The 27,221-nt window shown below is 39.2% G+C and overlaps 1 protein-coding gene across 1 annotated transcript in view; it reads left to right on the top strand.

The window, feature by feature from the left end:
• Positions 1-5,780, top strand: part of ephb4a (eph receptor B4a) — an 81,599-nt gene extending 75,819 nt beyond the window's left edge. The window contains exon 17 of the mRNA XM_088441619.1: positions 3,768-5,780. Within this exon, the coding sequence (XP_088297745.1) occupies positions 3,768-3,876 (109 nt within the window). The 3' untranslated portion in view covers positions 3,877-5,780. The remainder of the gene's footprint in view (positions 1-3,767) is intronic.
• The last annotated feature ends 21,441 nt before the right edge of the window (positions 5,781-27,221 follow it).

Below are 27,221 nucleotides of genomic sequence, written 5' to 3'. Positions count from 1 at the left end.
GAGGGGAGCAGAGACCAACCCGCAGAATTTATTTATTTATTTTCTTAAACGGGGACTTTTCTCAAACTAGAACATATCACCGACGATTTCCTTCTCTTTAATCCATAATAGAAGAAGCCTCTCAATTTTGTTGTCGATCGAGGTCCGTCCCACGGCAAGGAAAGTCTTGCCCTTAGAAGATTGCCGAGCGGTTACGGCCATACGCACTAGCAAGGTTAACCATGCGTGCGCCTCCTTCGTATTTTTTTTTTTTTTTTATTATCGACTGCTTCGTTTCTATTGTCATCATCCTCTTACTTCTTCCTTTACCGCCACTAGCAATTTTAGAAGCCATCTCTAACAGATAAAGTTTGCAAAGTCTTAACAACATTCCTTCCTTCCGTTTTTGACTGATTTTCTCTCCTTCCTTCCGTCCCGACCAGCTGTGCCATCTAGCTAGATGAAGGCGTTCGACCAATAGCATATCGGCATTTCCGTGAGTGACGCCGTGACTGAGACAGTGACTTTGACATTGTAAGAGCAATAGCATATCAACGATAACGTGACATGCGTGAGCGGGTGATTTCGTAGTGAAGCGAAATCAATTGTACGGACACAATGACCGGCAACGCGTGCAAGAAATTTGGGTAAAACCATCACGATTTTATATACATATTCAAAAGTAGTAATATAATCTACTTTGCAGTTAAATTAAATAACATAAACATACAAAGGAAAAATGACATTTATTTTGGGGCGATGTGACTTGAGCTGGGTGGAGGCGGAGGGGAGCAGAGACCAACCCGCAGAATTTATTAATTTATTTTCTCAAACTCGAACATATCACCGGCGATTTCCTTCTCTTTAATCCATAATAGAAGAAGCCTCTCCATTTTGTTGTCGGATCGAGATCCGTCCCCCGGCAAGGAAAGTCTTGCCCTTAGAACATAACTCCAGTCAGAACTCCAGTCCTCGAGGGCCGAAATCCTGCATGTTTTCAAACCTTTTCCCTTAAAAACACCTGATTCAAATGATTGGGATCATTTTGAAGCTCTGCAGAACTTGCTAATGAGCTAAACATTTGAATCAGGTGTGTTGGGGAAAGAAAACCGGAAAACATGCAGGATGCCTCCCCTCGAGGACTGGAGTTCGACACCTGTGCCTTAGAAGATTGCCGAGCGGTTCCGTCCATACTCACGAGCAAGGTTAACTATGCGTGCGCCTCCTTCGTATTTTTTTTATTATCTCCTGCTTCGTTTCTATTGTCATCATCCTCTTACTTCTTCCTTTACCGCCACTAGCAATTTTAGAAGCCATGTCTAACAGATAAAGTTTGTAAAGTCTTCACAACATTCCTTCCTTCCTTCCGTTTTTGACTGATTTTCTCTCCTTCCTTCCGTCCCGACCAGCTGTGCCATCAAGCTAGCTGAAGGTGTTCGAGCAATAGCATATCAGCATCTCCGTGACGGACACCGTGACTGGAACAGTGACTGTGACATTGTAAGAGCAATAGCATATCAACGTTATTGTGTCACGTTTGAGCAGATGATTTTGCTGATGTAGCAAAGTGAAGTCAAATGTTCGTACACATTGACTAGCAACGCATGGTGAAATCATAGATAAAACCACTACGAATTCACACACATATTTAAAATTAGCACCTTTATCTGCTGTACAGTTAATTTAATTAACATGGATATATAAAGGATAAATGACATTTTCCTCTGGGGCGACATGACTTGAGCTGAGTGGAGACGGAGGTGAGCAGAGACCAACCCGCAGAATTTATTGATTTATTTTCTTAAACAAGAACTTTTCTCAAACTAAAACATATCACCGGCGATTTCCTTCTCTTTAATCCATAATAGAAAAAGCCTCTCCATTTTGTTGTCGAGCGAGGTCCGTCCCCCGGCAAGGAAAGTCTTGCCCTTAGAAGATTGCCGAGCGGTTACGTCCATACTCACGAGCAAGGTTAACTATGGGTGCGCCTCCTTCGTATTTTTTTTTTTTATCTCCTGCTTGGTTTCTATTGTCATCATCCTCTTACTTTTTCCTTTACCGCCACTTGCAATTTTAGAAGCCATGTCTAACAGATAAAGTTTGCAAAGTCTTCACCACATTCCTTCCTTCCGTTTTTCACTCATTTTCTCTCCTTCCTTCCGTCCCGACCAGCTGTGCCATCAAGCAAGATAAAGGCGTTCGGCCAATAGCATATCGGCATTTCTGTGATTGACGTGACGCCGGCCAATAGCATGTCCGTGACTGACTCCGTGACTGAGACAGTGACTGTGACATTGTAAGAGCAATAGCGTTCAACGTTGCTGTCATGAGCGTCAACTTCTGAATTAGTTGACGTAGCAAAACGAAAATAAGTGTGAATACAATGGCCGGCATGTCGTTTTGTTCGTAAGACGGGAGGTTTGTGCGTAAGTGGGGGACAAAAAACTCCGCGGTCCACGCTCGTAAGTCGAAATGTTCGTAAAAGAGGGTGTTCGTAAACCGGGGGCCGACTGTATTTTTTTTACACTTTGTTAATATCAGAGTATGGTGTGTTTTCTTCATACACCTTGTACATAAGTGTCAAAAAATATGCCTTACTAGATGTAGTGGATTTGTTTTTAAATGAATTAGTCTCATGAATAGGCATGGCGAGTGGAGTGCCGGAGTGTGAGAGGATGGACCCAAAACTGCAAGGAAGCCAGGAGGGGTTATACTCAAAAATGGGATTTTAATCATCAAACGATACTGAAACCAAAATAGACAAAACTGGACAAAGTAGCAAAAGAACAAGAACTAAACAAAACCAAACTTAGGGGGAACAGCGATCAGGAAACTGGGGAACACAAGGAGCGGTAAGCGATTGCGAACAGCGCGAAAACAACAGCAATTGCAATAACCCAACAACTCGCAGCGACAATCCTATATCTCATATAGACATGATACAAATTAGAAACACGGGATAGCTGGGAGAGAACGAGAGGCAGGGGAAGTTGATTGGCTGACACAAGGGGGAAGGAACACACGGAGCAACAGGTGGCATAAATCATGCAATGACGACAGACGCGGGAGGGACACAAGAAGAATCTACATTCGAATAGTCGTTAAAAATAAACCAAAAACAAAATCGACAGAATGTGACAATTAGCGGACATAGCCTTTTAAAAAAAAATCCCTTTTTACTTTTCTTTAAATGCCTTACTATTTTTTTAAAGACTCACATGACTGTCTTGAACAAAAAACGCCTCACCTGGTTTACAAAAAAACATCACCATAAAATTATAGTCTTTTTTTAAAACGTTCTTCTATACATGACAATTTAAAAAAAAAATCATGGTCGATATTTTTTTTAATCACTTAACTATAGATGGCTTTTTTAACATTGCCTAAAAAATGTAATACTTTACTATACTTGACACAAAAATGTTTTATTTTAAATATTTTTTTGATACCTTACTATACATGCATAGATGTTAAAATAATGCTTTATTATGCATTGTTTTTTTTTTAACTCCTACTATTACAAAAACAAATGTCTACCAAAGTTTTTATTATTCGCTGCCTTTATACTGTATTTTTTAAAACCAAAAACCATCCAGATAACTGCCTTCAAGCTTATTGGCACTTGATTCAGGTCCCATAGGTTGTTTTGAAATGCTGTTCTTGCGTATGGGTCAGCCTATATCACAGGTGTCAAACTCAAGGCCCAAATTTTGACTTCACAGTCATTCTACTTCAGTGTGGCCCACAATAAAAATGAGTTTGACACCCCTGGCCTATGTAATTTTCAGAGACTTGCTGCAGATGGGTGTGACTTTCGCCGGCCATCAGAGAAAGATCCTCTCTAGCATCCAGACCATGAACTTCCAGAACAAGAGCTCAGCGCCTATGACCTTCTAACCCAACTTAACACAGATGTGTCAGAAAGTCAGCCCAGCGCATTCCAGATCCTCTCCTGCGACCTACATTGGACTCCAGAGCAACATGTGTTGCTGAGAGAGTGCCAAGCTGAGAGATGAAAAGCATGATGAAAAGCAGCTGCAAAGAAGCTAAAAGGCCAATGAGAAAGGTCTCACTCTGTTCTGTTAAAACACACAAGAACCTCTCACACACATCTGCTTCCATCTGGATCACAGCTTTCACATCAAAAACTGAACACTTCAACTGTGTCTTTTCTTTTTTTCTGTTCATTTCACTTCAACGTGACCTCTTTACTCAGGTGTGGCATGTAAAGCAGGCCTTTGGCCTGCTTGCCTGTCACTCATTTTCATTATCTTCCAGTGCCATACTGTAATGTGAGAAAGAAAAAAAAAAAACATTTTTTGAGAAGTAGGTCATTTTTGCGTCATTTAACTGTACAACGACTGCATTTTTATTGCTTTTATTTTTTTTTTTCAACATTGTACATTGTTTTCGTTTTAGGCTCAAGTTGTCCGAAAATTGTCAATTCAGTCTCAAAGACATATTTTTACCACTCCAGACATTTAATCCCAGGTACTTATTTATATATTTTTTCAATTATTTGGCTAAAGGTGGGAGGTGGAGGGGGTCTATAAATGGATGCTACTAAATAAACTAAGTACAAAATTAATCATTTACTTAAGGTAATTAAGTGCTAGTTAGGTACTAGCACTTAATTACCTTAAGTACGTTTAAGTACATAACTGATTACATTAGTACTTGATTGCCTATATTTATCGATTACCTTTGTACTTTAGTAGCTGAAGTGATTATAGTAATCAATTACTTTAGTTGCTTAAGTACTAATGTAATTATTTACTTTTGGTGCATAACTCATTTAGTATCCTCCACTTCTTTTGGCCAAACACTTTAGAAATAATGGAAACACTTTAAATAAGTACATAGGCTTCAATGTCTGGACTCTGAAAAAAGGTAATAGTGGAATTTAATGAGTTCAAGAGTCAGATAAGAAATAATGCTGCCAGTGTGCTGAATACCCTGATTTTCAGATTGGAATGCTAATAATTGCACAGAGCTGCTGTTTGATTAGCACCACCACAACCACTCCTCGTCTTACTGACTACAAGTGCTTGGTAAGGAAAAAGCTGTAATTCCATTTTGTTTTTTTGTTTGTTTTTTATTCACGACCAAAATATAACATCTTTTTAAAGGTTAAGACCAGTCTTATGGTCCCCAGGAGGCCAACAGCCCTATACTGCATGGGGGAATGCATTCTGCCAAGCAGCCATGTATGATATGAAAAGGTGCAACCACTTCTGTCTAAATGGTTCAAACTATGGGCCTAAGAGACAGAATTTTTTTTTTTTTTTAAGATTTTCATTTGCACATTACCGTTTTTCTTTTTTTACCTCGTTGAACCTGATGAGGCGGATTGTAGCTCACAGGACCTTAGACATGGCTTTCCTATCATCTTGGATCATTTTTGCTGGCTTTAAGAAGATTTAGGCACAATTAACCTTCACTGATTAACAAGAAGCCGCCAAAATGAGGTGCAGGAAGTGTGTGGACATTTTATGGCTCCACTATTAGAATCAATACAGAGTGGACTCAAGACTCCAATCAGTGTAAATCAAACTCACACTAAGTGTGCCATATTTCTCATGCTCATCGAAACCTTGTTAAGCCTTCATCCAAAGGTCTGAGGACGTGAGGCAAGTATGTCCGACGTTCCTTATGGACTAATGTGGGAAATGTTGTCTTCATATTGAAGAGCTCTATATACTCCCTTTTGAAAAAATAGATTAAAAAAAAAGTTTGATTACTGTCCTGTGTGTAGGCTAATTTGTACTCAGTATTCATAAATAAAAATTCATAGAAATTCATTGAGCTGTTTTATTTGTTGTATGATGTGAAAACCGATTCAAACACTGAACAGATTAAAAATATACTGGCATACTTGGGGTGAAATTAGGATGTCAGAGTAACAGAATATTTGTGATTAATTATAGTCATCATCAAAGCATTTTTTATCGCGGTACTTTAATTGAATCTTTAACATTATGCTTTATGGATGCAGATTAGACCTGTTTTCATTGATCGGGTCAATCAAAGGTCAACCACATGGGTGGTGGCTGTCATTGTGTTCGGCATAATCTGATAGGCTTCTGTTATGTCATAGCAGAAAAATGCACAGAATACCCACCCAAAGAGAATGGGGAACCGAGCCAACAGGAGAACAGCTAAAAGAAACAACCAAAAATGCAGCAACTATGAAAAAAACTTGAAAGGAAGGAATGGTATCACTTAAGGCTGACGAATAACAATAACTCAGCAACCAGGAACTCGGAATGGCACAACTGGTAGCGTAGAATAATCCGGTGCCGCTCCCCTGATCCGGACGACTTAAAAAGCCCCTGGTGGTCAATGGGAAGCAGGTGCAGCTGGTGGCTCCGCCTCCTTGTCAGGGATCTCTCTGCTCAAAAACACATGAGACAATTAGGCAGAGACATGACAAAGGGTCTTTGTTGAAAAGAAAGCCAGGTGGTCAAATAAAAATAAAATGGTAGACTAATACGTAATACGTATTTTCCATTACAATCCCCTCCTACGGACCATACATTCATCCACAAAAAAAATAAAATAAGATAAGGTGAAAATAAACATCCAGTTTCCCTTTCCAATTCGGATTAAGGGAAACCTTTATAAACCACCCCTAGAACTACACACTGGAAAAAAACTAAATCTTGCCAAGAACATTAGTCTAATTTCTAGTCAAATTATGCTTCTCTGCTTAATTTTAGATACAACAACTTATATCCAAAGATGGAAATATATTGTTTCAAGACAGTGCATCTTGAATATCTTATTAGGTGAGAAAATTTTGAAATGTTCTTTGAGAATTTTTTTTAGATAAAATAAGCCTTTTCTTACAAGTCATTGAGCTTCTATGTTTTTAAGGTTTGGGTTGTATGGTAAATTATCTTGTTTCAAGAAACAAACCAATCTTGAAATGAGACAATACACGTAGTTATACATTTGATACTCATTTGAGCATCCATCTATCCCACACATTACGCGAAAGTCTGGGCTGCAACTGTGCATTGCATTGATATGACTCAACAACTGTTTTATACGGTGCAACGCCACAACTACAGTATATAACACACGAAGAACGCCAAATCATATTAAACAAGACGGTTCGAAAAGACTACCTCAAAGGACGAAAGGAATACCATGACTTATTGCAGCAGTTAAACCAGTAAACTGGTAATTGCTATGGTAACTCCCGATGGCATTACTATGACTAATCAACTAATATATGAATGAAGTCAAAAGATAAAAGCTAATTTCCCAAACATATCGATGTGCCATAACTTAACATTATGATTTGTTGTAGGTTAGTTGAGAAAACGGCTCAGAAAAAACATCTTTTAGGTGATATTAAATATGCATGGCCATGTCTTGTATTCAAATCCTATTTCAAGAAAAAGTAGAACTACACAACAATAATATAGTTGTACAGTGCACATTTGTTTTTTTAAATTCGTTTTGCAGTCTTTTAATATTGTAATTTCTTAAATTAAGAATGCCATATTCTTAATAATAAAGTAAGGAAATAATTTAAATGGGAATATGATTCATCTGTAATTTAATTAATTTTACGCAAGCTATATAAAAATTGGGGTGGATGATTAGATTTGTGTTTGGCTTGACTTCTGATTTAAATGATCCCTTCCACATTAGCTTAAAACTTAAACTTTTTGACTTGAGGCTTGCTTATTACTTACTTGCATGTGTGACTTAGTCACACTTCTGAGCATAGGCCAACACGGTTTCAAAGTAGAATGTGCATGTACACCAAATGTATACTTTAGACTGAAAGCAAAGTACACAATCCCTGAAAAAATTGTGAAATTATCTTTTCCAGAATATGTGTTCCACACTGATATTGAATTTGAGCAAGTTTGCCAACGGTATTTTGACTTAGAAAGCACCTGCCAGATGTCAAGGGATTTCAGATGCAGACTCATACAAAACACCATGACCAGTATGATTGCAATTCTTAGGGGAAGAGGCGGTCAAGGATCGGACAGATTTCCATCAAAACCAGAAATTACAACAATGGCAAAAAAAAGTTCAACACTACCCTATGTTGCAGGATCAAGGCCTGAAGAATTCGTGGGTATGTGACACACATTTACTTTATTACCATAAAGACTCCATCTGGCCAGTTACAGTTGCAATTTGCTATATGTTTTCATTGTCTTGTCCAGGTCACTGTGTTTACACAGCAGTACAAACGATGGCAAAATGTGAGATCTCCCCAAAAACACAAACAAGTTGGGACTCATTCAAAGAGGTATGACTAAAACTGAATGTCTATTTTTCTTAAATTAATTAATTCATTGATAAATGTCTTTAAGTTGCAAAACTTTTCCAAAGCACAAGTGATATTCAGGTCTTACAACTGTCAGCCAACGTCTGGTATGGAACCTAACATCACAAGACAAAGTATATGTGTTTGTGTGTGCGTGTGCGTGTGCGCGTGCGTGTGTGTGTGTGAAATGTGTGTAATTGGATCAATTAAATCAGTTAACAAAATTCAACACAATTTTAAAGAATGAAATAATGTCACAAACTTTTTCCCCCCTAATACATCAACTTTGAACTTTTAATATGTATAACCATATTATTCTTAACTCTTTCAGTGTCATAGAGGAGAATTCTCGTCTTTTAAAATAGTACAAGTCATAAAAATAGTTAATGAAAATATTCTCTTCAAAAAGGTTTTTATGGTGGGTAGCTGACACCCTGGACTAATGCTTACCTAATGTAAGCCTATTGAGGACTGTAGTGACAACTGTGAACATTGTATAACAGTATTTCCACATATACATACAACATAGCTATTACCTAAATGCAATTCAAAGTAAGGAATGAAAGTCAATGTTTTCATTTGATACTACCCATATTTACATAGACATAGCACGCAATATTCTGTTGGCCTAGAAAAGATGAATGAAAATGCTAAATATACTGGCCCTCTAAAGGTTTCCTTTTCCGATAAGGTTTGGCACTAAAAGAGTAAATAATGATAACAAGTACTTACATTTCTTTGCCCTCTAGTCACCATTAAAACGCCTCCTTGTACTGGGCCTTCTGAGCTCAATGCCAAATCAGGCCGATAAAACGGATTGAGAATTTCAAACCTGCAGCTCAAATTATGGCAAAACTGAGGCCATAAAAAGATTGTCTGGCCCTTCTCTTCAAAACAGATGAATCTCAACATAGAGATGGGAGAAAAAGTATCTCTTGAACCAATGCTGAGGACGAGTAAGGTCATGGTAGTTTTCCACAATTTTGGGTGATCCAGCCAGAGGTGTTGACATCCAACTTGAACAGGTTCATTACCCATTCATCTTTCTGAGCTCCTTCCATGAATTCCGATAGGGATATCTGACCTATATGACACGAGCACATTAATGATTAACATTCAATAATGATTCTAAACAATTCAATAATATAGCACTGAGAGAGATTTTATTTTATATACATGTTGAATATTGACCACCTCCAATGAAAGTGCTTCTCAAATAGTGAGGCGGGTCCCTCTAGGAGGACTCCAGGTTAAAGGCTTTCTTTTTGTCATGTGCAGTGTAATTGCAATCAATAAAAATGTTCTTTTATTTATTTATTCATCTGCTAGTTTCAGGAACTTTCATGCACTTGGTTATTTTTTTAGTTGTGTAACTCGTATAAACCCATATAAACACTGTAAAAAAAAAAAAAAACAGTTGAAAGTTGATTTATATTGCTTTTTATCTTTTGTTAATGTTAATACTTCTGCGGGGGAGCAAAGACTAATGAGACGCACTGTCCAAAAATCACATTTCAAGTATGCTTTATTTTAATAACTTATCATATTATACTACTATGAATAATATATATAGACACATTAATTCATGACTTTGTTATGTCCCACCTTGACTACTGTAATTGTCTTTGGTTGTTCTCTGGTTCTCACACAGTGAGCATCAAAAGTCTGCAATCCATTTAACCCTTTCACTCCCATTGACAGTTTTTGAAAAAATGGCAGTGTGTATAGGAATGGTGGCAATAAGATGAAATGGCATTCCAGTAGTTCATTACACACCTATCTACACATTCTAGTGGCTACTAGCAATTTTTCCATACACAACAAGCCGGTGCTGGGCCCACTGTCAACAATGTAGTTTGTGTTGTACAATTTCTCTTTAATTAACCATCTAGTACTGCAGAAATATATAGATAACATGTGCTACATGTGTTTTCCTATAGAATAAACTGATTACTATGTATTGTAGGCGTTTGGTGATACTTTTCTGGCATGTTTGTTTTAGTTGTTTTAGACTTATAAACAAGTGATACCTGTATATGCCATTAGAAAAAAAAAATAATCGTGAGTGAGGCTGCTGAGAAGGGGAGCCAGTGGCTGTAGATCAAGAGAAAAGATCCAACCTGGGCATTCAGGTGAAGCGGTGGCTCCTAGGGAGTGAACCTGGGACGCTGGGTTTCACTGCTGAACCCTCTGGAGTTGTCGTGGGTTAATCAGCGAAACACCGATGAAAGAGGGCGCCCACTTGACAACCCGAAGGATGCCATCGCTCACTTGAATCCCACAGTCTCGTCGATGCCTTCTTAGATTGAGGGATATCAACAACTAGTCCTACATAATATACCTGATCATCTGGTTAACCAGTGACTGCTGTGAAAGTGCGGCTGACAACAAGGGAAAGACCTTGTGACAGCATGGAAAGACTGCTGACAGGAGGGAATAGACCCCAACGGGGTCATCATGGACTAGCTACCCGTGATGGCGGGACTCACCACAAGTGGTGGATGAGTCCCACCCAAACTTAGCTACAAAACGTTCTTTGAAGAAAATACCCCCCGAGCCAGCGAGAGCGGGGGGCGGAAGATGGCTCATCGGCAGATAACACGGTAAGGAACATAGGAACGGAACAGACAAAGAGATTGATGATCAGTAGATCTGAGGCATCGACAGCTACAACAGGGCATAAGCTCCAGATCTGCATATGTGGTTGGACAAAGGTTACGTCCACCCGTGGCCTGAAGATACACCAGGGCAAGAAAAGGTGCCTAAGCAGGGATCAGCAGGGATGTCGCATCGACAGCTACTTTCTGAGAAGCAGGCCGAGTCAGTCGAATGAAGTTCAGCAGCAGGACACACACCACAGTCTGCAGGACATCAACACCCCTATCCCGATGGGGGAAGAACAAGGATAAGAGAGCAACCTGAACCCAACGCATCACGTCCACCAGCAGAGAAGAAGATCTTGGGGCGAAGGCCTTTAGTCAACTGGCCAAAGTCCTGTGAGAAGTTGCTGTGGAAGGAGGTCAACGCTGACCTCTGCAACATCCTAGAACGGATGAAAGGCACCGCCATGAAGAAGTTGGAGGAAATGGGCAACTTAATCTATGCATATGGAGTGGAACGATTTGGAGTGGGTGAGGGCAAGCGGGCAACGCCACCACTTCCCACCAAGTCCAGAAGGCAGACAGAAATAGACCGCCTAATCATGGAAAGGAGGAAGCTGAAAAAGCAATGGAGGAAGGCCACAAAGGAGGAGAAGGAAGGAATAAACGTGTTGCAGGAAGAGCTCCAGAGCTGGCTTGCAACACTGAGGAGAGCTGAAAACCGATTGAAGAAGCGCAGGAAGAAGGAGCAAACAAGATCACGCTTTTACAAAGACCCCTTTAAATTCGTGAAGAGTCTCTTCACAAAGGAGAAGAGTGGAAGCCTGTCAATCTCAAAGGTAAACCTAGAAGAACATCTGAAAAGTGCCTGTACAGATGAGCGACACCAGGAAGAGGATGTACTTCCACCTGATATGTCACCACTTAGCCCTCCAGATCATCAGTCCACCCCAATGGAACGAAGTTGACAAAATTGTGCGCAAAGCAAGGGCAGCGTCAGCGCGCCAGGCCCCAATGGAGTCCCATACAGACTCTACAAAAACGCACCAGATGTTCTACGATCCCAGTGGAAGCCGATGAAAGTAGTATGGCAGAAGAAGGAGATACCAACGTCATGGCGGAGAGCTGGAGGGATCCTCATTCCCAAGGAAAAGGATTCATCAGAAATCAGCCAGTTCCGCCAGATTAGCCTTCTAAATGTCGAGGGAAAAATCTTCTTTAGTGTGGTCGCTCAAAGACTGGCAAGATACCTGCTAAGAAACAACATGATTGACACATCAGTTCAGAAAGCAGGTATCTCAGGCTTCTCAGGCTGTGTGGAACACGCCAGTGTCATCTGGCATCAGATCCAGGTTGCCAAGAAGGAGGGAAAAGATCTACACGTGGTGTTCCTGGATCTTGCAAATGCCTTTGGCTCAGTTCTTCACATACACACATACACATAATTCAAACATTTTCCCTTATGATCATATATCTGCCTGTTTAACCTTTTCTTCAGGGCATCCCTTGCCATACATAATTATCCAATCTGTTCCACTAAATGAAATAGAGAAGATCCCTATTTATTCGAAATCCATTTAATGAGTTCCCTATGATCTGACTTGAAAAGACATATGGCAAGGTAAAATGGTCGTTGGTAGCTTCAATTCCACTTCTCCCTCCTGCGGGTAAGTAGGGTTGGGCAAGTTAGTTCAAAACTGTAATGCATTATTTATTACTTATTAATGTCATTTCAAAGTAATTAGTTACATTACTATATTATGGCATTTAAAATGTAAGGTTTTAAACTTTGACGAGCGAGCTTGACAGATAAGCAAAGGATGAAACGAAGCAACAGCGTGTCATTAAATAAAAGTGTCAATAATTAAATAAATGTGTCATTAAATAATTAAATGTGTCATTCATTAAATAAAAGTGTCAATAATTAAATCAATGTTTAATTAATTCAATGAAACGTTTAAATTAATTAATTAAACATTTATTTAATTAATGACACTTTTAATTAATTAATGAGACATTTAATTATTTAATGACATTTATATTTAATGATTGAATGGTACATTTATTTATTGAATTTTGGCACTTTTGGTCCTCCGTAGAAGTGTTATGGGGGGTAACTAGGCTTGTATAAAAGGCTAAAAATGGTGTATGTTCTTGTTCGCCAGAGTTACAAGTGTTTTTTTTTGTTTGTTTGTTTTTTTAGGTATTTGCATAATCACGCCTACATTTTAATCGCCTTGCCTTTTGTGTCACGTAACTGCGTGCTAGCATATGCGGGAATTCAGTGTCATCCGAAATAGAGTATGTTCATACACGCCCCTAAATTCGATTTAAATGCGGAGTAAAATTTTTCATGTTATCTAATGTATTTGTGTGAAATTGTCACTTGTATGTCCGTTTATTTTATGTTTGGAAGAGAATCGAGGGGTTAGACGTTCGTTACCATTGAGACCGCTAGAGGTCCCAATAGGCCATATACATATTTTAGTGTCGCCCAACAGGCCTTCAATTTGGGTACAAGTGTAATATCAATGCTGGTTGTGGCAGTGACTTCCACCTATTTAAATTCGTGGCATTTCTGTATGTTGTATTTAATTGATAGTGTTTTCAACTGCATTTTAATGCTTTAATGTCATTCCTTTCACTTATATGTATAATTTACATAATATGGCCTATACTTCTTGTTATTTTGATATTTCAGACTTTGTCTTCTGCAGTTGAACATCTGCGTATATCTGCATCCATTGTCTACTGAAGGAATCTAGAAAAAGCTTCTTGCCTTAAACTAGTTCCCAGCGTGTTTGTTTTTGTCGAAAGATTGCTCATACCACAACATAGTGATACAATATATTTAATCCAGACAGAGTGAGAAAGTACACAGGCCTCGGGCCAGTCCTGCTGCCATGGGTCGGAGCAGAAAATGGCAACGTTTCACTTTCCACATTCAGTTCTTATACCCTTTTGGGGTATGTAGTCCCACTGTGGAATGCAGGTGTGTGTGCGTGTGTGTGTGTGTGTTTGTGTGTGCGTGCGTGCGCGTGTATACATATGTATATATATACATATCGTATTTTTCGGACTATAAGCCGCAACTTTTTCCACATGATTTGAGCCCTGCAGAACAACAGATAAGCTGCTTATCTGTTGTTTTTTATTTTATTTCATTTTTTTGCCAGCCACCAGCAAGCAAATGTATTTATCTGTTTGAGGTTGTTATGGAACAACTATGAAATAGAACTGAATTAAAAAAAATGTGTCTAAATTGAATAAAAGAATGTATACAATTTGGGGGAAATTTGTTTCGTGTGAATTTTATATGCAGTATACAGTACATATGACTTATGATTATATATATTAATGATGTGCAATGTGTTTTTATGTTCACTAAAATAATCTATCAAACAAAGGGAGATTAAAAAAAGATGCTATTGAAGTATTGATTTCGATTTTGAACTGCTATTTAACTAACAGTATTCTGTTAGTGTTGAAAATATCCATCCATTCATTTTCCATAAATATTTTGGGACTAAACACGCAGGCATGTTCATTCTGTTAAAGAGAGGATGCTACTTTTGGCAGGCAATTACAAAAAAAATTAAATAACGTAAAAACAAAATACAAATTTCTATGTATCATCTTATTGAGGAAATATCTCATTTTATTATCTGTGGCATATCCATGACAAAAATCCTTTTTTGCTCATATTTTGCTGCTGCAGCTTATATACTGGTGCAGCTTATAGTCCAGAAAATACGGTATATATATATATATATATATATATATATATATATATATATATATATATATATATATATATATATATATATATATATGTAATTTCTGGTGAAGAATCAACAAAAAGTGGGACACAATCATGAAGTGGAACACACTTTATTGGAACTTTTTTAACAAATAAAAAATTAAAAATTGGGCGTGCAAAATCATTCAGCCCCATTGAGTTAATACTTTGTAGCGCCACCTTTTGCTGCAATTACAGCTGCAAGTTGCTTGGGGTATGTCTCTATCGTCTCTATTGAATCATTCAGAGATCCTCACTGAACTTCTGGACAGAGTTTGCTGCACTGAAAATAAGGGGCTGAATGATTTGGTTTTTTTTCAGTTTTAAGCACTTAAGGAAAATGTTAGGTGTGTTATTTGTATATTTTATGTGTATACTTTGTATGTTTAGAATTTGTTTTGAATTTGTGAAAACATTTATTGACCTTAAAATAATATATTTCCAATAAATGTTGAATGCATGACTAATTCTGATTGCCATATTTCCCAAATCTAGAACAATTACTTAAATAATAAATAACTTAAATGACTTAAAGAAAGTGAAGTACACTTGAAATAAGAAAGACGTCTCAAAATCCATGCAAGCTTTCAGGAGAAAACCACTGGTTTCTAGCATCACAAGCTTATTTTGAGACAGAAAAATCTGACAATGTAAAATAGAACTAAAAACATGTAAATAAAGCTTGTTTTAAGAAATATCAGTCTTAGTAATTACGTCTTATTTTGAGAAATCTCTGCGACAATTTTTACTTGTTCCATTGGCAGATTTTTTTTGCTTAATTTAAGCAAAATTGTCTTGATTGATTGATTGATTGATGTATTTATTTATTTATTTATTTCAATCATTTTTAGATCAAGATTTTTTTCCAATGCACTAGTAACTATAAGATCAACCTAATTATAATAATAAAATGAATATAGACTAAAATCTAACACAATTAAAAAAAAATCTAAAATATATAATATATACATATATAAAATAAAATAAAATAGAATTCAGCTAAAGCGTGTGACCAGGCAGACTTCATGGCAGACTTCATGTCTGCTTGAGACCGGAGGCGCTGGGCATTCATTTGAACAGTCGAAGGCTTCTGTGCAGTGTGCAATGACATAATGTGTTCTGGCCCATATTTTTGTTAGACAGCTGCAATAGCCAATCGACCCATAAAAACGTCTTCAGGAAAACTCACGTAGAACGTAAGTGGACGCTCGCTTCAGGAAGGTGATGCTATATTGATCCACCATGTTTAACAGTGGAAGTAGTTAAAGAAAAAACATGTTGCTCAACAAGCTAATGTTAGCATTAGCGTAAATCGAAGCCCGACCCGTAGACGCTTTTTCTTTTAAATCCACAATGGCTGAAGAAGAGCAAAACGGAAATTGGACCGATACGACTTTCAGCATTGGCGTCCATGTCAATACAAAAGGATTTGTTATTGGAAATTAACCTCAAAGACAACTCTACAAGCAAGTCACGAAAGTCTTTCTGGGGAAAAAAAGAAGAATGGATTATGTACTCAAATAACTTGGGGGAAACTGTTTTGGGTCAGTTACTGTAATATGTTTTTTGTCATTTTATGTCATTCATATTCAATTGTCATGTTTGGTTGGGTTTGGTTGTTGTGAGTTTGTGGGGTTTTGTTCATGTTTGTGTTCCACTCACGTTTGCCTTTACGTTTGCGTTCTCAATTGTTTGATTTTGTCCACCTGTCTGGTGATACTTTGTCCAGTTTTGCTCCCAGTCCGGTCCTGCCTTATTTCCTTGTTAAAACTGCCTTTTTGGCTACATATTTTTAGTTTTGGGTCCCCTTCCTTCCTCCTCCCAACTCACCATGCCTAGATATGGCACTTATTTTAATTGCCATTTGTAATTTACCATACAATCGTTTTAAAGCTTGACTGCTCTTCGTGGACTTCATAAAACTTTGCGGACAAATAATTTGAAATTGTTATTACTTATTCTAAGTTTTGGCATGTTGATTGATAAATTTTAATTGCTGGTGCTGTCATGACCTGTCACGTCTCCCCCTCGTGGGGCTTTATCTTATTTCAGGACGAGCCTGTTTGAGTGAGGGATGGAAACCGGCTGTGCACCTGTTCTCAATAGCTATTACCTATTTAGCGCAGCCGGAGCAGGGCAGCGGCATCAGATTATTCTCTGAACCTCCGTTGTGTTAGCATCTCTTACGTCCTGAGTTTTTTCGAGTTTCCAGCGTTTGTACTTATCGTATTTATTTGTCAGTCTCCTAGTTGTTTCCCTCAGTTGCTACTTTGAGGATATTCCGCGCTACCTTTGTCGTTACTTTTTCACCCCTCGAGTCCTTTTTCAAGCGCCTTAATTTGTTACTTTTTTTCCGGCACGACTTTCGACGTCACCCTCCTGTGGGTTCCGCCCCTCCATAGTTCCTTATACTTACTGGACTCGCACTGACACCTTTTGTCATTGTCGCTTTTCGTTCCCCGTTTGGCCCGTCGGGTTTTGATTTTATATATTCTTTAATCCCGGTTGCATGTTATGTGCTCCTTTTGTTATTACACTTCCTCATTTGTTACTTTGTGTTCCGTGTCTGTTGGGTCCATACATGCCCGTTATTTCCGGTGTCGCATAACCTCACAGCTGCGGGTTTATTGATGTTTAAATGCGCTGAAAAACAGCCTGTATAGCCCAGTAATGTGTACGTGCACAAAGTAGGTGATCGATAAAGGAACCTGAACAAATTTCCTGCATCAACCATGCTAGTTCATCGTGTTTTCTTTTATTCCTCTTATGTGTTTTCGGTGTGTGGTATGTGCTCTCAATATTCCTCCCTATCCAATTAAGTGTTTCCATTGGAGGATGAAGAGCTCAAGCCGGAACATCCTCCATCTCCTCTTTGTCAACCATCTGATGTTTACTGGTGATAAAATCTTGCTGTTACTTCTTTGGCCCTCTGTGTGTATGAATTATTGTATGATTCTTATGTAAAATTATTTTTTGGCACACTCCTACAAAGAATGTTCAAATATGACGCAGCAAAGGTTTTATGATAGCAACAGTTTGAATATGAAACAGATTATATATTTTCTACTGTTATTTTTTATGTTTCATAATTTGAGATGTTTGGAAAAGACTGCGTTGGCCCCTTCAGTGTTCCACTGTACAGTATACTCGGATGACATGACAGAATTCCCACATGGCCTTCCATTGAAAATCCACATCATTAGCCTGTCTTCAGTCTCCTGTGACAGGCCCACATGACCCCACTGTGACTCTAACCCTTAAAGTCTAATCAATACAATAAAGCAGATCCACCTTTTGACCAAAGACATTTCCAGATAGGTTTCAACTTCCCTGTTGTAAAGTTCTTTTCATTAGTAACAGATGTGAAGTTGTAGCTCCTTGTCTTTCTTGTTCATATTAGAAAAGAGCCAACAGTGTTTTTTTGCTTTTTTTGAAGTGTGTGTGTGTGTGCGCATGTGTGTGTGTGTGTGTAGGGGGGAGTGTCTTTCTCATCCATCCTGCCGCCCCACTTTTATTAATGAGAGAGCAATGCTGAGGCTAACTCGTGGCTTGTGTTTCTTCAGAGAGCAGAAGAGGCATAAACTTTGGCTCTCCGCTTCTCAGCATAACCAGGCTTACCTGCCGGGACTTTTTATAGTGCCGCCTGGTGATCTCCTTCCTGACTTGTTGCTCGACTTATGATGTTCTTGTGTGGCCCACAAGCATCCGAGCAGCAGCAATAAATAAAAGGCATACATTTTTGTTGAATCAAAAGGCAGCCCCGCAGTCATCTCTGGTTTCTACTACTGTCAGAGCTTGGTGTGACCCTTGACCTCAGCATATAGCACAAACCCAGCCGGAGCTTTGTTCTCTGTCTGTATGGCTATTCATTAGCAAGCAGGCCAACCAGCTTTTTGCATTCGGCTTGCATTCCTGTGTGTATTCAAGTGTGGCTGTGTGTGTGTATGTGTGTGTGCACATGGTGGGGGTCTATCATTTGCACAGGTACATGTATGTGCATACAAAAGAGTGAAAGGAAAAAAACATCCCGGGGCAGCATGTGATCCTGTATGGAATTGAAAATACAATAGTTCCATTACTGCTACAAATGCATATCGCACATTGACCATTAGTAATACGGGAGAAAATGCAGCAATTTGAGTTTAACTGTATAAATGTCATCTGGTTTCTCATTCTTCTTATGTGCATATGCATTAGCGTGTATGTTTAAAGTCATGAATTAGCCAGTGCTTCTCAATTATTTTTTGTAAAACTCCAGGAAGGAGAAAACATTTTGCGCCCCACTTGATGTCTATAATTAGATAAAGTACTATAACTATTGTATAAGTATATCTAAAATTGCATCCTTGTTAATATTAACAAAAAAGTAAAATAAATGAACTTTCAATAAATGCTAACACATTTTACACAGGGTTTACACAGGTTACAGGTTAGTCAAGCAAATAACAGTGACTGAACGACAGGAGAAAAAATGTCCACCCTAGATCCTCGTCTGGAAACATTTTTGACCAACTGAGCTGTTTGATTCTGGAAAAACAAAAAACAAATATCAAATGAAGTATACTCTACTGTACTGTACAACGTGTTGGATACAAGTGAGTGCTGGACAACAGCAAGCCAAATGCGATGTCTCATAAGCCGTGAAGCTGAGCATTGAACTACTTTATTTCAATCTAGTGGATTGAGTTTCATGATTATGCAAAGTCAAACAAAAAAACTAAAGAAACATTACGAAACAAACAATGTGCAACAAACCCGTACGAAGGGATGTGCATTGATGCTAACATTAGCTATTGCAATGCTAAACAAGCATGGTCACGTTTTTTTCATACGCTAATTAGATCGTTGGCTAGAGTATGATACATATATAAAGTGTTCGAAGTGTCGACAGGATGTGGCAACAACAATGTCCAAAATACATAAAAAATACTTACAATAATTGCTTTCAAAAGGGTCCCGAATGAGGGAGTCATCTGATTGAGCATGGCCTGCACATGGTCTATCCTCCGACTTTGATTGCACCTCCAAAATAAAGCTGACAATGTATGCCGACTGCATAAATGCTAATAAATAAATAAATGCTAATGTGTGTGTTTGCAAACTTAACCACGCCATACCTTGTGCAAAATAGAACCATTTTTAAATCAACAAAACATTATATTTTAGGGTTTTTGGTTGCATTTATATTAAAACGTGTTTCATATTTAATCATAATTATATTCTTTTAACCTCGATGCATTTTGGTATTAAAACATTCTTTTAATGTAAGAGGCATTTTTCCCTTTTCTTCAGATAGTACTTAAATAAAACAGCTGTTTATTCATTTTGGGAGTTGTGAGAACGTTTACATTGTATTAGTAGAGTTTATATTCTACGAATAAAGTCTGATTATTTTAATACATTCCCTTTAGTGCAGCTCCATTTAGTTGATGCATAATGCAACCCCATAATTCTTGTGTGCCTTATATATGAATTTAAAAACAAAATAGGCCATTCAATGAAGGTGTGCCTTATAATCCATTGTGCCTCACGCCGTATTTTCTGCACTATAAGGCACACCTAAAAGCCTTAAATTGTTTTCAAAACTGACAGTGCGCCTTATAATCCAGTGCACTTTATACTGTATATCGATCATATCATGTGCTGACTGCTTAAACTGCTGATGTGTCTGATCATTGAGTTGACATTCACTTGATCACAGCTTCATCTAGAGCAGCGGTCTCCAACCTTTTTATCACCACGGGCCGATCAAGGTTTTAGTATGTGTAGGGTGTGTGTAATATAACCACGGACGGTGGGGGGTTCAAATATACGTATGCGTGTTTTCAGATTTGTATCCGTGTTGTATCCATCATTTCAATTTGTATATTCAACACGGATACGCCTTTTTGACAGGGATCTTACGCCATAGATCCATGCGTGCAAAGGAAGATTTGTGCATCCAAAGGAGAGATTCTCGCACGTGTGATAAAACACGGATACAAATCTGAAAACACAAATACAAATCTGAAAACATGGATACAAATCTGAAAACACACATACTATTTGAAAACACGGATACACATTTTGGACAGTGATCTTACTCCATAGAAGTGGCGTCAAAAAAACAAAGATCAAACACAAATGGATGAACTGTTAAACTAAATAATTTCCAAAACATTATTTCAGGTGCAGCCCATGCGGCCCGGTACTAGTTGATCCAAGGACCGGTACCAGTCCGTGGACCGGTGGTTGGGGCCGCTCTAGAGTATATATAACAGAATGGAAATGGAGCACCAGCCACCACTGTAGCTTTGATTTCATGCGCACCTAAAAGCCTTAATTTTTTTGTCTTGAAAACACCACCTCGCTGACATTACTTCTGGAAAAAAATAAAACTGTTGCTTATTCATTTTTTGAGCAAACAGAACTATGAGAATGCTTACATTCTATTCTATCTATTATATTCTACTATATTCTATGTAGCTTTGTTTCAATGTAGCTTTGATTGCATGTGTCTTATAATTCTGTGCGCCTTATATACGAAATCTTTTTAAAAAATAGACCATTCATTTGGAGGTGTGCCTTATAGTGCAGAAAATATGGTTATCAAACTTTATTCACGATCATGATATTGGCTGCCACGAGTAATTAAGCTTATCCTCTGTAATATTAACATTTAAAAAGCCAGCTAAACTACATGTCAAATCAAGCACTTTGTCACCCTACCAACAGGGGCCAATGTTTCCAACATGTTTGGATGACAAAAGCTTCTACTTTTTTCACCCTAATATATTATTTACCAGTATGAAATGCCTTTGAGTTTTTCACCTGATTCTTAATATATACAGTGCTAGTTGTCAAAATCTGATTGGCAAAAATATTGAATAAATTTGTTTTGAAAAGAGTGAAATTCACATTTTGACTACTAATTGATTAAAATTAGCTTAAAACTAAATAATGTGCTTGGTTCTATGTAATCTAAGTCATATTTTTCATTGGTTTGCACTCAGCAGGTAAATTAACTGTGTTGCCCTTTGTGGTTTTGCCATAATTATTCTTTATTTTAGTTTATCATAATTATTTGGAAGTATCAAACCTTAAAGTCTACTGCTTGTTAAAAAAGGGGCAATAAACAGACATGTTTGACCAAACATGATGAGTAATTGTGGTTAATGTCAGAGAAATCAGAGAGGGCAGTGACAGTAGTCAGATCATTGTCTACTTTCTTTTTTCTCTTTTTTGTCAGCCACTTTCCTCTCTTATTTCTGTCTGGCTCAATCAATTAAAGTTTTGCATTTAAAACACCGTTTATCATCACTGTTTTCACTCTTTTCTCTGTCCTTCAATGACAACTCAATTCATCTACAGTGTAACAACATTCCTTTTCCCATTCCACCTCCTTGGGCCAAGTTGCGACCTCGGAGGACTTATCTTTTGTTACTCATGATTGACTATGTTTTCTTTGTCACAGGAAAAATGCTACATGCCTGGTGTCGTGTCGGATACCGAGCTTCTACCTCGAAAGGCGGACATCCCCAGGTGTTTATTCTCATGACTGTTTCACCAGTTTTAGATTTCCCGTCACTCCGGACATTCACTCCACATTCATCCCGCACTCATACCTCACAGAAATGATCAGTAACTGTGCACTGGATGTTAAACTTTCTCTTTTTAAGTCAGGCCGTTCGTTTAAAGTCTAATGGACTGTTCGTTTAAGGTCCAATGGACCGTGCTGTTTATAGTCCGATAGACTGTTCAGACTGAACCGGCCAGACTCGTCAGGCTAACCCTTACTGTTCATTTAAGATCCGATGGACCGTTCATTTAAAGTCCAGTGGACTGTTCAGACTCGTCAGACTGACCTTTTGTTCTTGCAATTCCTCCGCTGGTCGAGTCACTCTGGTTCGTTGGATGGTGTTTGCTTTCTTCCGGTGAGCGGTGTCCGACGTCTAGCCTCGTGGAAAGGAGGGCTTTCAGAATCCAATAGATTCCGACGGTATACCGATCGGTTCAGCTGTCGTTGATCGTCCACTGAAGAGAAGGTTTCTTAACGGCTCAAAGGACCATGTTAGAATGTCGGAGAAATCGCTATAAGAAGACTAGGACAAACCTAGCTGCTAAGCACCAAAAAGAGTAACTCAGACCAGCCAAGATTGACTTTTCTCTGCCCGGGCAAAGGGAGAAGAGCTTGGCGAACGAACTCATGCCTTGCCAATAGCAGTTATTCCTCGCTTAAGCGTCCCTGCCTGCTTTTTATTCATTCAACAAGCATTACACATTATAAGACATAACAAAGCGAGCCAGTCGGTTGCCAGCAACAGCTGGGCCAAGATCCCAGCTCACACTTTCCTGCGTCAACAGCTTTATCTAAGGACTGGGGCAAGATGAACTAGGACTGCATAAATGGATAGCAATGCATACTATTCTAGACAAGAAATAAGCACATAATGATAACAATGATACAACAATGATAACAACCTAATCTATGATTCCCTTCACAGTTAACAATTGTGATTTCAATATTGACCAAAAATAATTGTGATTATTATTTTGGTAATAATCATACAGCCCTAACCTAGATGAAAGATTTTTTTTAAGTTGTCTACAGATGCATAGTGTCACTAGTGATGTAATTTTATGGCAGACAAGCCAGAAAAAAAGATCATGCAAAAAGGTCCTCCTTCTGGACTTGCTGAATAAAAGACGCCTAGAAATAACACTCCAAATGTAGTTCCAAAGTTAAATAAAATCCAAATGCATCAATGCTTTGAGTTTGTTAGAGGGTTAAATAAATATTTTTAAGGGTACATCATTAACAAAAAGTTTGTAAACGGCTAATAAGCTCTAATACCTTTTGATTTTTGTTTTCTTTTTCTGAAAAGTAGTGATTTTGCAGATGTGATGATTCCACCTGACAACATTGATATGTTACAGGGTCAAAAAGTCACCAATATTATCAATGATAAACAAAAATGCTCAATTAAAAAAAAAAAAAAAGTAATAAAAAAAATAATTCAAACCTTCCCTGGGTGCACATGAAGTCACTTGAGCAAGTTTCTGCGGGTAACAGCAGATCTAATTGAATGGATATATTTTCTTTTTTTTTATTGCCGTGACAGGAACAGAAATATTCATTTCAAACGAAGATCAAATTAAATGGAACAAAAAGCTCATATTGCTCATATTGCTCATTTGATTTATAATTACTCATTTGCAAAACATTGTAGGTCTTTATTTTGTTAAGTTTTATAAGGATATACTTTGTTATGTGTCAGGACTGCAAGATGGAGGACCCAAGAGCAAGCGTAGACAAGTAAGAGCAGTGACAGAACCTTTACTAACTATATACCTGCTGCCTTGAGAGTTCATGGGAGTGAGCCGCTGTGGAGGCACATCAGGGGTCGTTGATGCTGGTGCATGGCAGGCAGTCAGGTGGTGGGGGGCAGATAGAATCGGAACTCGGGCAACTGATTAAGTCGGCGGCTAGGGCGTAGTTGGGAACAGGCAGGGTCGGAGCACAGGTTATCAAGAGTAGTCAGCGGTGTAGCGGACAGGTGGGATCAGGCAGGGTTAGAGCATAGGTGATCAGGAGTAGTCGGCGGACTAGCAGATAGTCGGGGACAGGCAGGATCGAGACATGGCCAGACAGACAAGGGTGGAATGCTGGAAAGCTCGACCTAGCACATTGAGACAATTTGGCAAATTCAGGATGGAAGTTATACAGTATAGAAAATATAGGTTATATATCAGGTATATACTGAGCAAGTGATTAGTAGCAGCTGTTGATGTTTGGTGCTAATTGGCAGGGAAGAAGAGCAGGTGTGGTGAGACAGAGAATGGGGTCACCGAACGAATGGGCTATCCCAAGACCACCACTGGGCGGGTGGGAAAGGCCCACGGCCAGGGAACCGCCATGGGCGGGAGGGCGGTAACTGCACCTTAATGCACCGTGAGACCCCGATGACCTGAGCGGTTAATTTGGGTGAAGACAATGAAGGTCTGCGATCATGGCAGCACCCAGGATTTGGTGAGAGTGTATCCAGGCCCATACCCCTCCCAATCCACCAGGCATTGGAGCCCTCTGCCTTGACGACAGTCACGCAGCACCCGCCAGACCGCATACACAGGCTCCCCATCAATGAATCACAGAAGCGGACGAGGTGGACCCGCAGGAGTTGGGGGCCTGTCAACAGCCGGTTTGATCTTGGAGACGTGGAAGGTTGGGTGCATCTTCATGGAGCAGGCAGAGCAAGGCGCACCACTGCAGAACCTATCACCGTCTGAATGGGGAAGGGTCCAATGAAGCGGGGTGCCAGCTTCATGGAATCTATGCAGAGGGGCAGGTCCCTGGTAGACAACCACACTTTCTGCCTCAAGCAGTAGGTTGGCACTGGTGTGCAACCTCTGTTGGCAGATCGGACATACCACTCACTTGCACGTAGCAGAGCAAACCGAGCCCAGACCCATGGCCACCATCAGGCAAATGCAAGAGCAGAAGAGCAGGAGTTGTCATTGTCCAAAGCTGGGAACAGCGGGGGAAGATATCCATGCACACACTCAAAGGGGGACAATACCTGTAGTGGAGCTTGTCAGGGAGTTATGGGCATATTCAGCCCAGAGGAAGTGAATGGAGCAGGAGGACGAGTCTTGCGACGCTACGCAATGTAGGGCGATAGGGAGTAGTAGGACAAGATGACAGTATTGCAGGTGGAAGGGGGCAGACTGGTGATAAAATCCAGTGAGATATGGGAGGGGGGCCAGCGCGGGATGCGGCAGGAGGCTAATGACTGGCCTTATGTCGGTTGCAGACAGAACAGGCCTCAACGAACTCAGATGCATATTTTTCCACGGTGGGCCACCAAAAACATTGATGTAGAACACCCATGGTCCACTAAATCCCAGGGTGGCAGGTCAGTTTGGGTGAGTGGGCCCACTGTAAAACTTCAGTGCGAAGATAGTCAGGAACAGGTAGACAAGTGCTGGGTGCGGGCTGACCTCCAGCATCAGACTTGATCCTCTCTTCTATCTTCCAAGTAAGTAACCCAACTATAGCCCAACGTGGCGAAGGGAGGATGGGATCCGTATCCTTGCTCAGGCTGTCCTACCATTCAAATTGACTGGAGAGGGCATCAGGTTTAACGTTTCAGGACCCAGGGCGGTAAGAGAAGATGAAGGGTCCCGGAAAGCAGGTTTGAACCTGGTGGAGAGATTAACGTGCTTGACGGGAGTTTTGTCTTTTGGTTTGCTGGATGAATTCTTAAGTTTTTGTAGTCCATCCACATCTGGAAAGGGACATGGGTAAATAAATAAATCTTAGGTAAAAGCTACAGATCCAGCACAACCACACACTCCAAAAATTCCATTTCAAGAAAGTAAAAAAAAGACTTATAAGAAGAAATGTATGCTTAGTTTTTGTCTAAACAGGAAAAATATTTTGTGTTGCTTGCAAGTAGTAAGGTTTCTTTGCTTCGAAACATTTATATTTTTTCTCATAACAAGATAAAAAAATTATTTTCAATGCTCTTCATCTTAAGCCCAAGACCAATGTTGATTTTCAATGCGTCTGAGCATTCACATAAACTCCCTGAGCCCGCTTTGGACCAAAGTGAGCAACTTCAGACATGCACACTGTGAGTCACCATGTGCACATCTGATGTTACTCCTAAAGTGTAACTCAAATTTTGCTATTGAAAAGCAAGGGGGGGGCTCTGAATATATCCAGGGGCTAAGCTGCGGCCAAGGACTAAGCCAGTGAGCTCATTTTTGGCTTGTGTGCAAAGCAGCTCGGAACTCCAGGATTTTATGTGAACAGCACGACGTAATGATGTCCAACAACTTTTAAACATATGTGTGGATCGGTAACCTGCTTCTGGGTACTTATCCTGTCATTTATGAGGGGATAGCTGAGGTGAAAAGCCTCATCCAGGAACAATACGGGAGGATGATGCATCTATGATTGACATGTTTGTAGGAGCCAATTCACAGCATTTGGAATTATTATTGGTTTTGATCCCGAAAACAGAGTTAATTTAAATTTCAGTTTATAATGGCCAAGAGCAAGAAAGTTATTTGTTTGTTGGTTGTTTTGACTCACTGTCCAATGGACATTTACGTTACTGCCCTTATAATACTGGTCCTTTAAGAGCCTTGGGGCATGCATCACAGGGTACAGTTGAAATTGATTGCAGATTAGAGAACACTGTTTCTGGACCGTAATGTTTCCCATTTATTTGAAGTATCTTTGTTTGAAAAGCTTTGGAACTACTGTGGAAATAAATTGATATTTTATTGAATGAAAGATAGTCCTGTGGCATTTTTTTACCGTAGGTTAGCATTTGTGTCGCTTAACTCTGCAGTGTTGTTAGCTAGCTAACCTGCATGGGGAGTATATGCAGGGAACATTTCTGTCACTGCGTTTAATTGGATGAATCATGGAAGTAAAACTTATCGTATTGGCTGGACGCTTGTCACTCGCTGTCACAATGCAAAATGGCAAGGAATACAATATTATTGGTTTACCGGTAATTCATCAAACGAGGTCTAATATTGGCTATTATTGAATAGG

The sequence above is a fragment of the Hippichthys cyanospilos genome, chromosome 18 (assembly GCF_059441005.1).
Source record: "Hippichthys cyanospilos isolate Australia breed blue-spotted pipefish chromosome 18, RoL_Hcya_1.0, whole genome shotgun sequence".
NCBI lineage: Eukaryota > Metazoa > Chordata > Actinopteri > Syngnathiformes > Syngnathidae > Hippichthys > Hippichthys cyanospilos.
The sequence above is the reverse complement of the archived record's forward strand: the minus strand, read 5'-3'. Positions and strand labels throughout refer to the sequence as shown.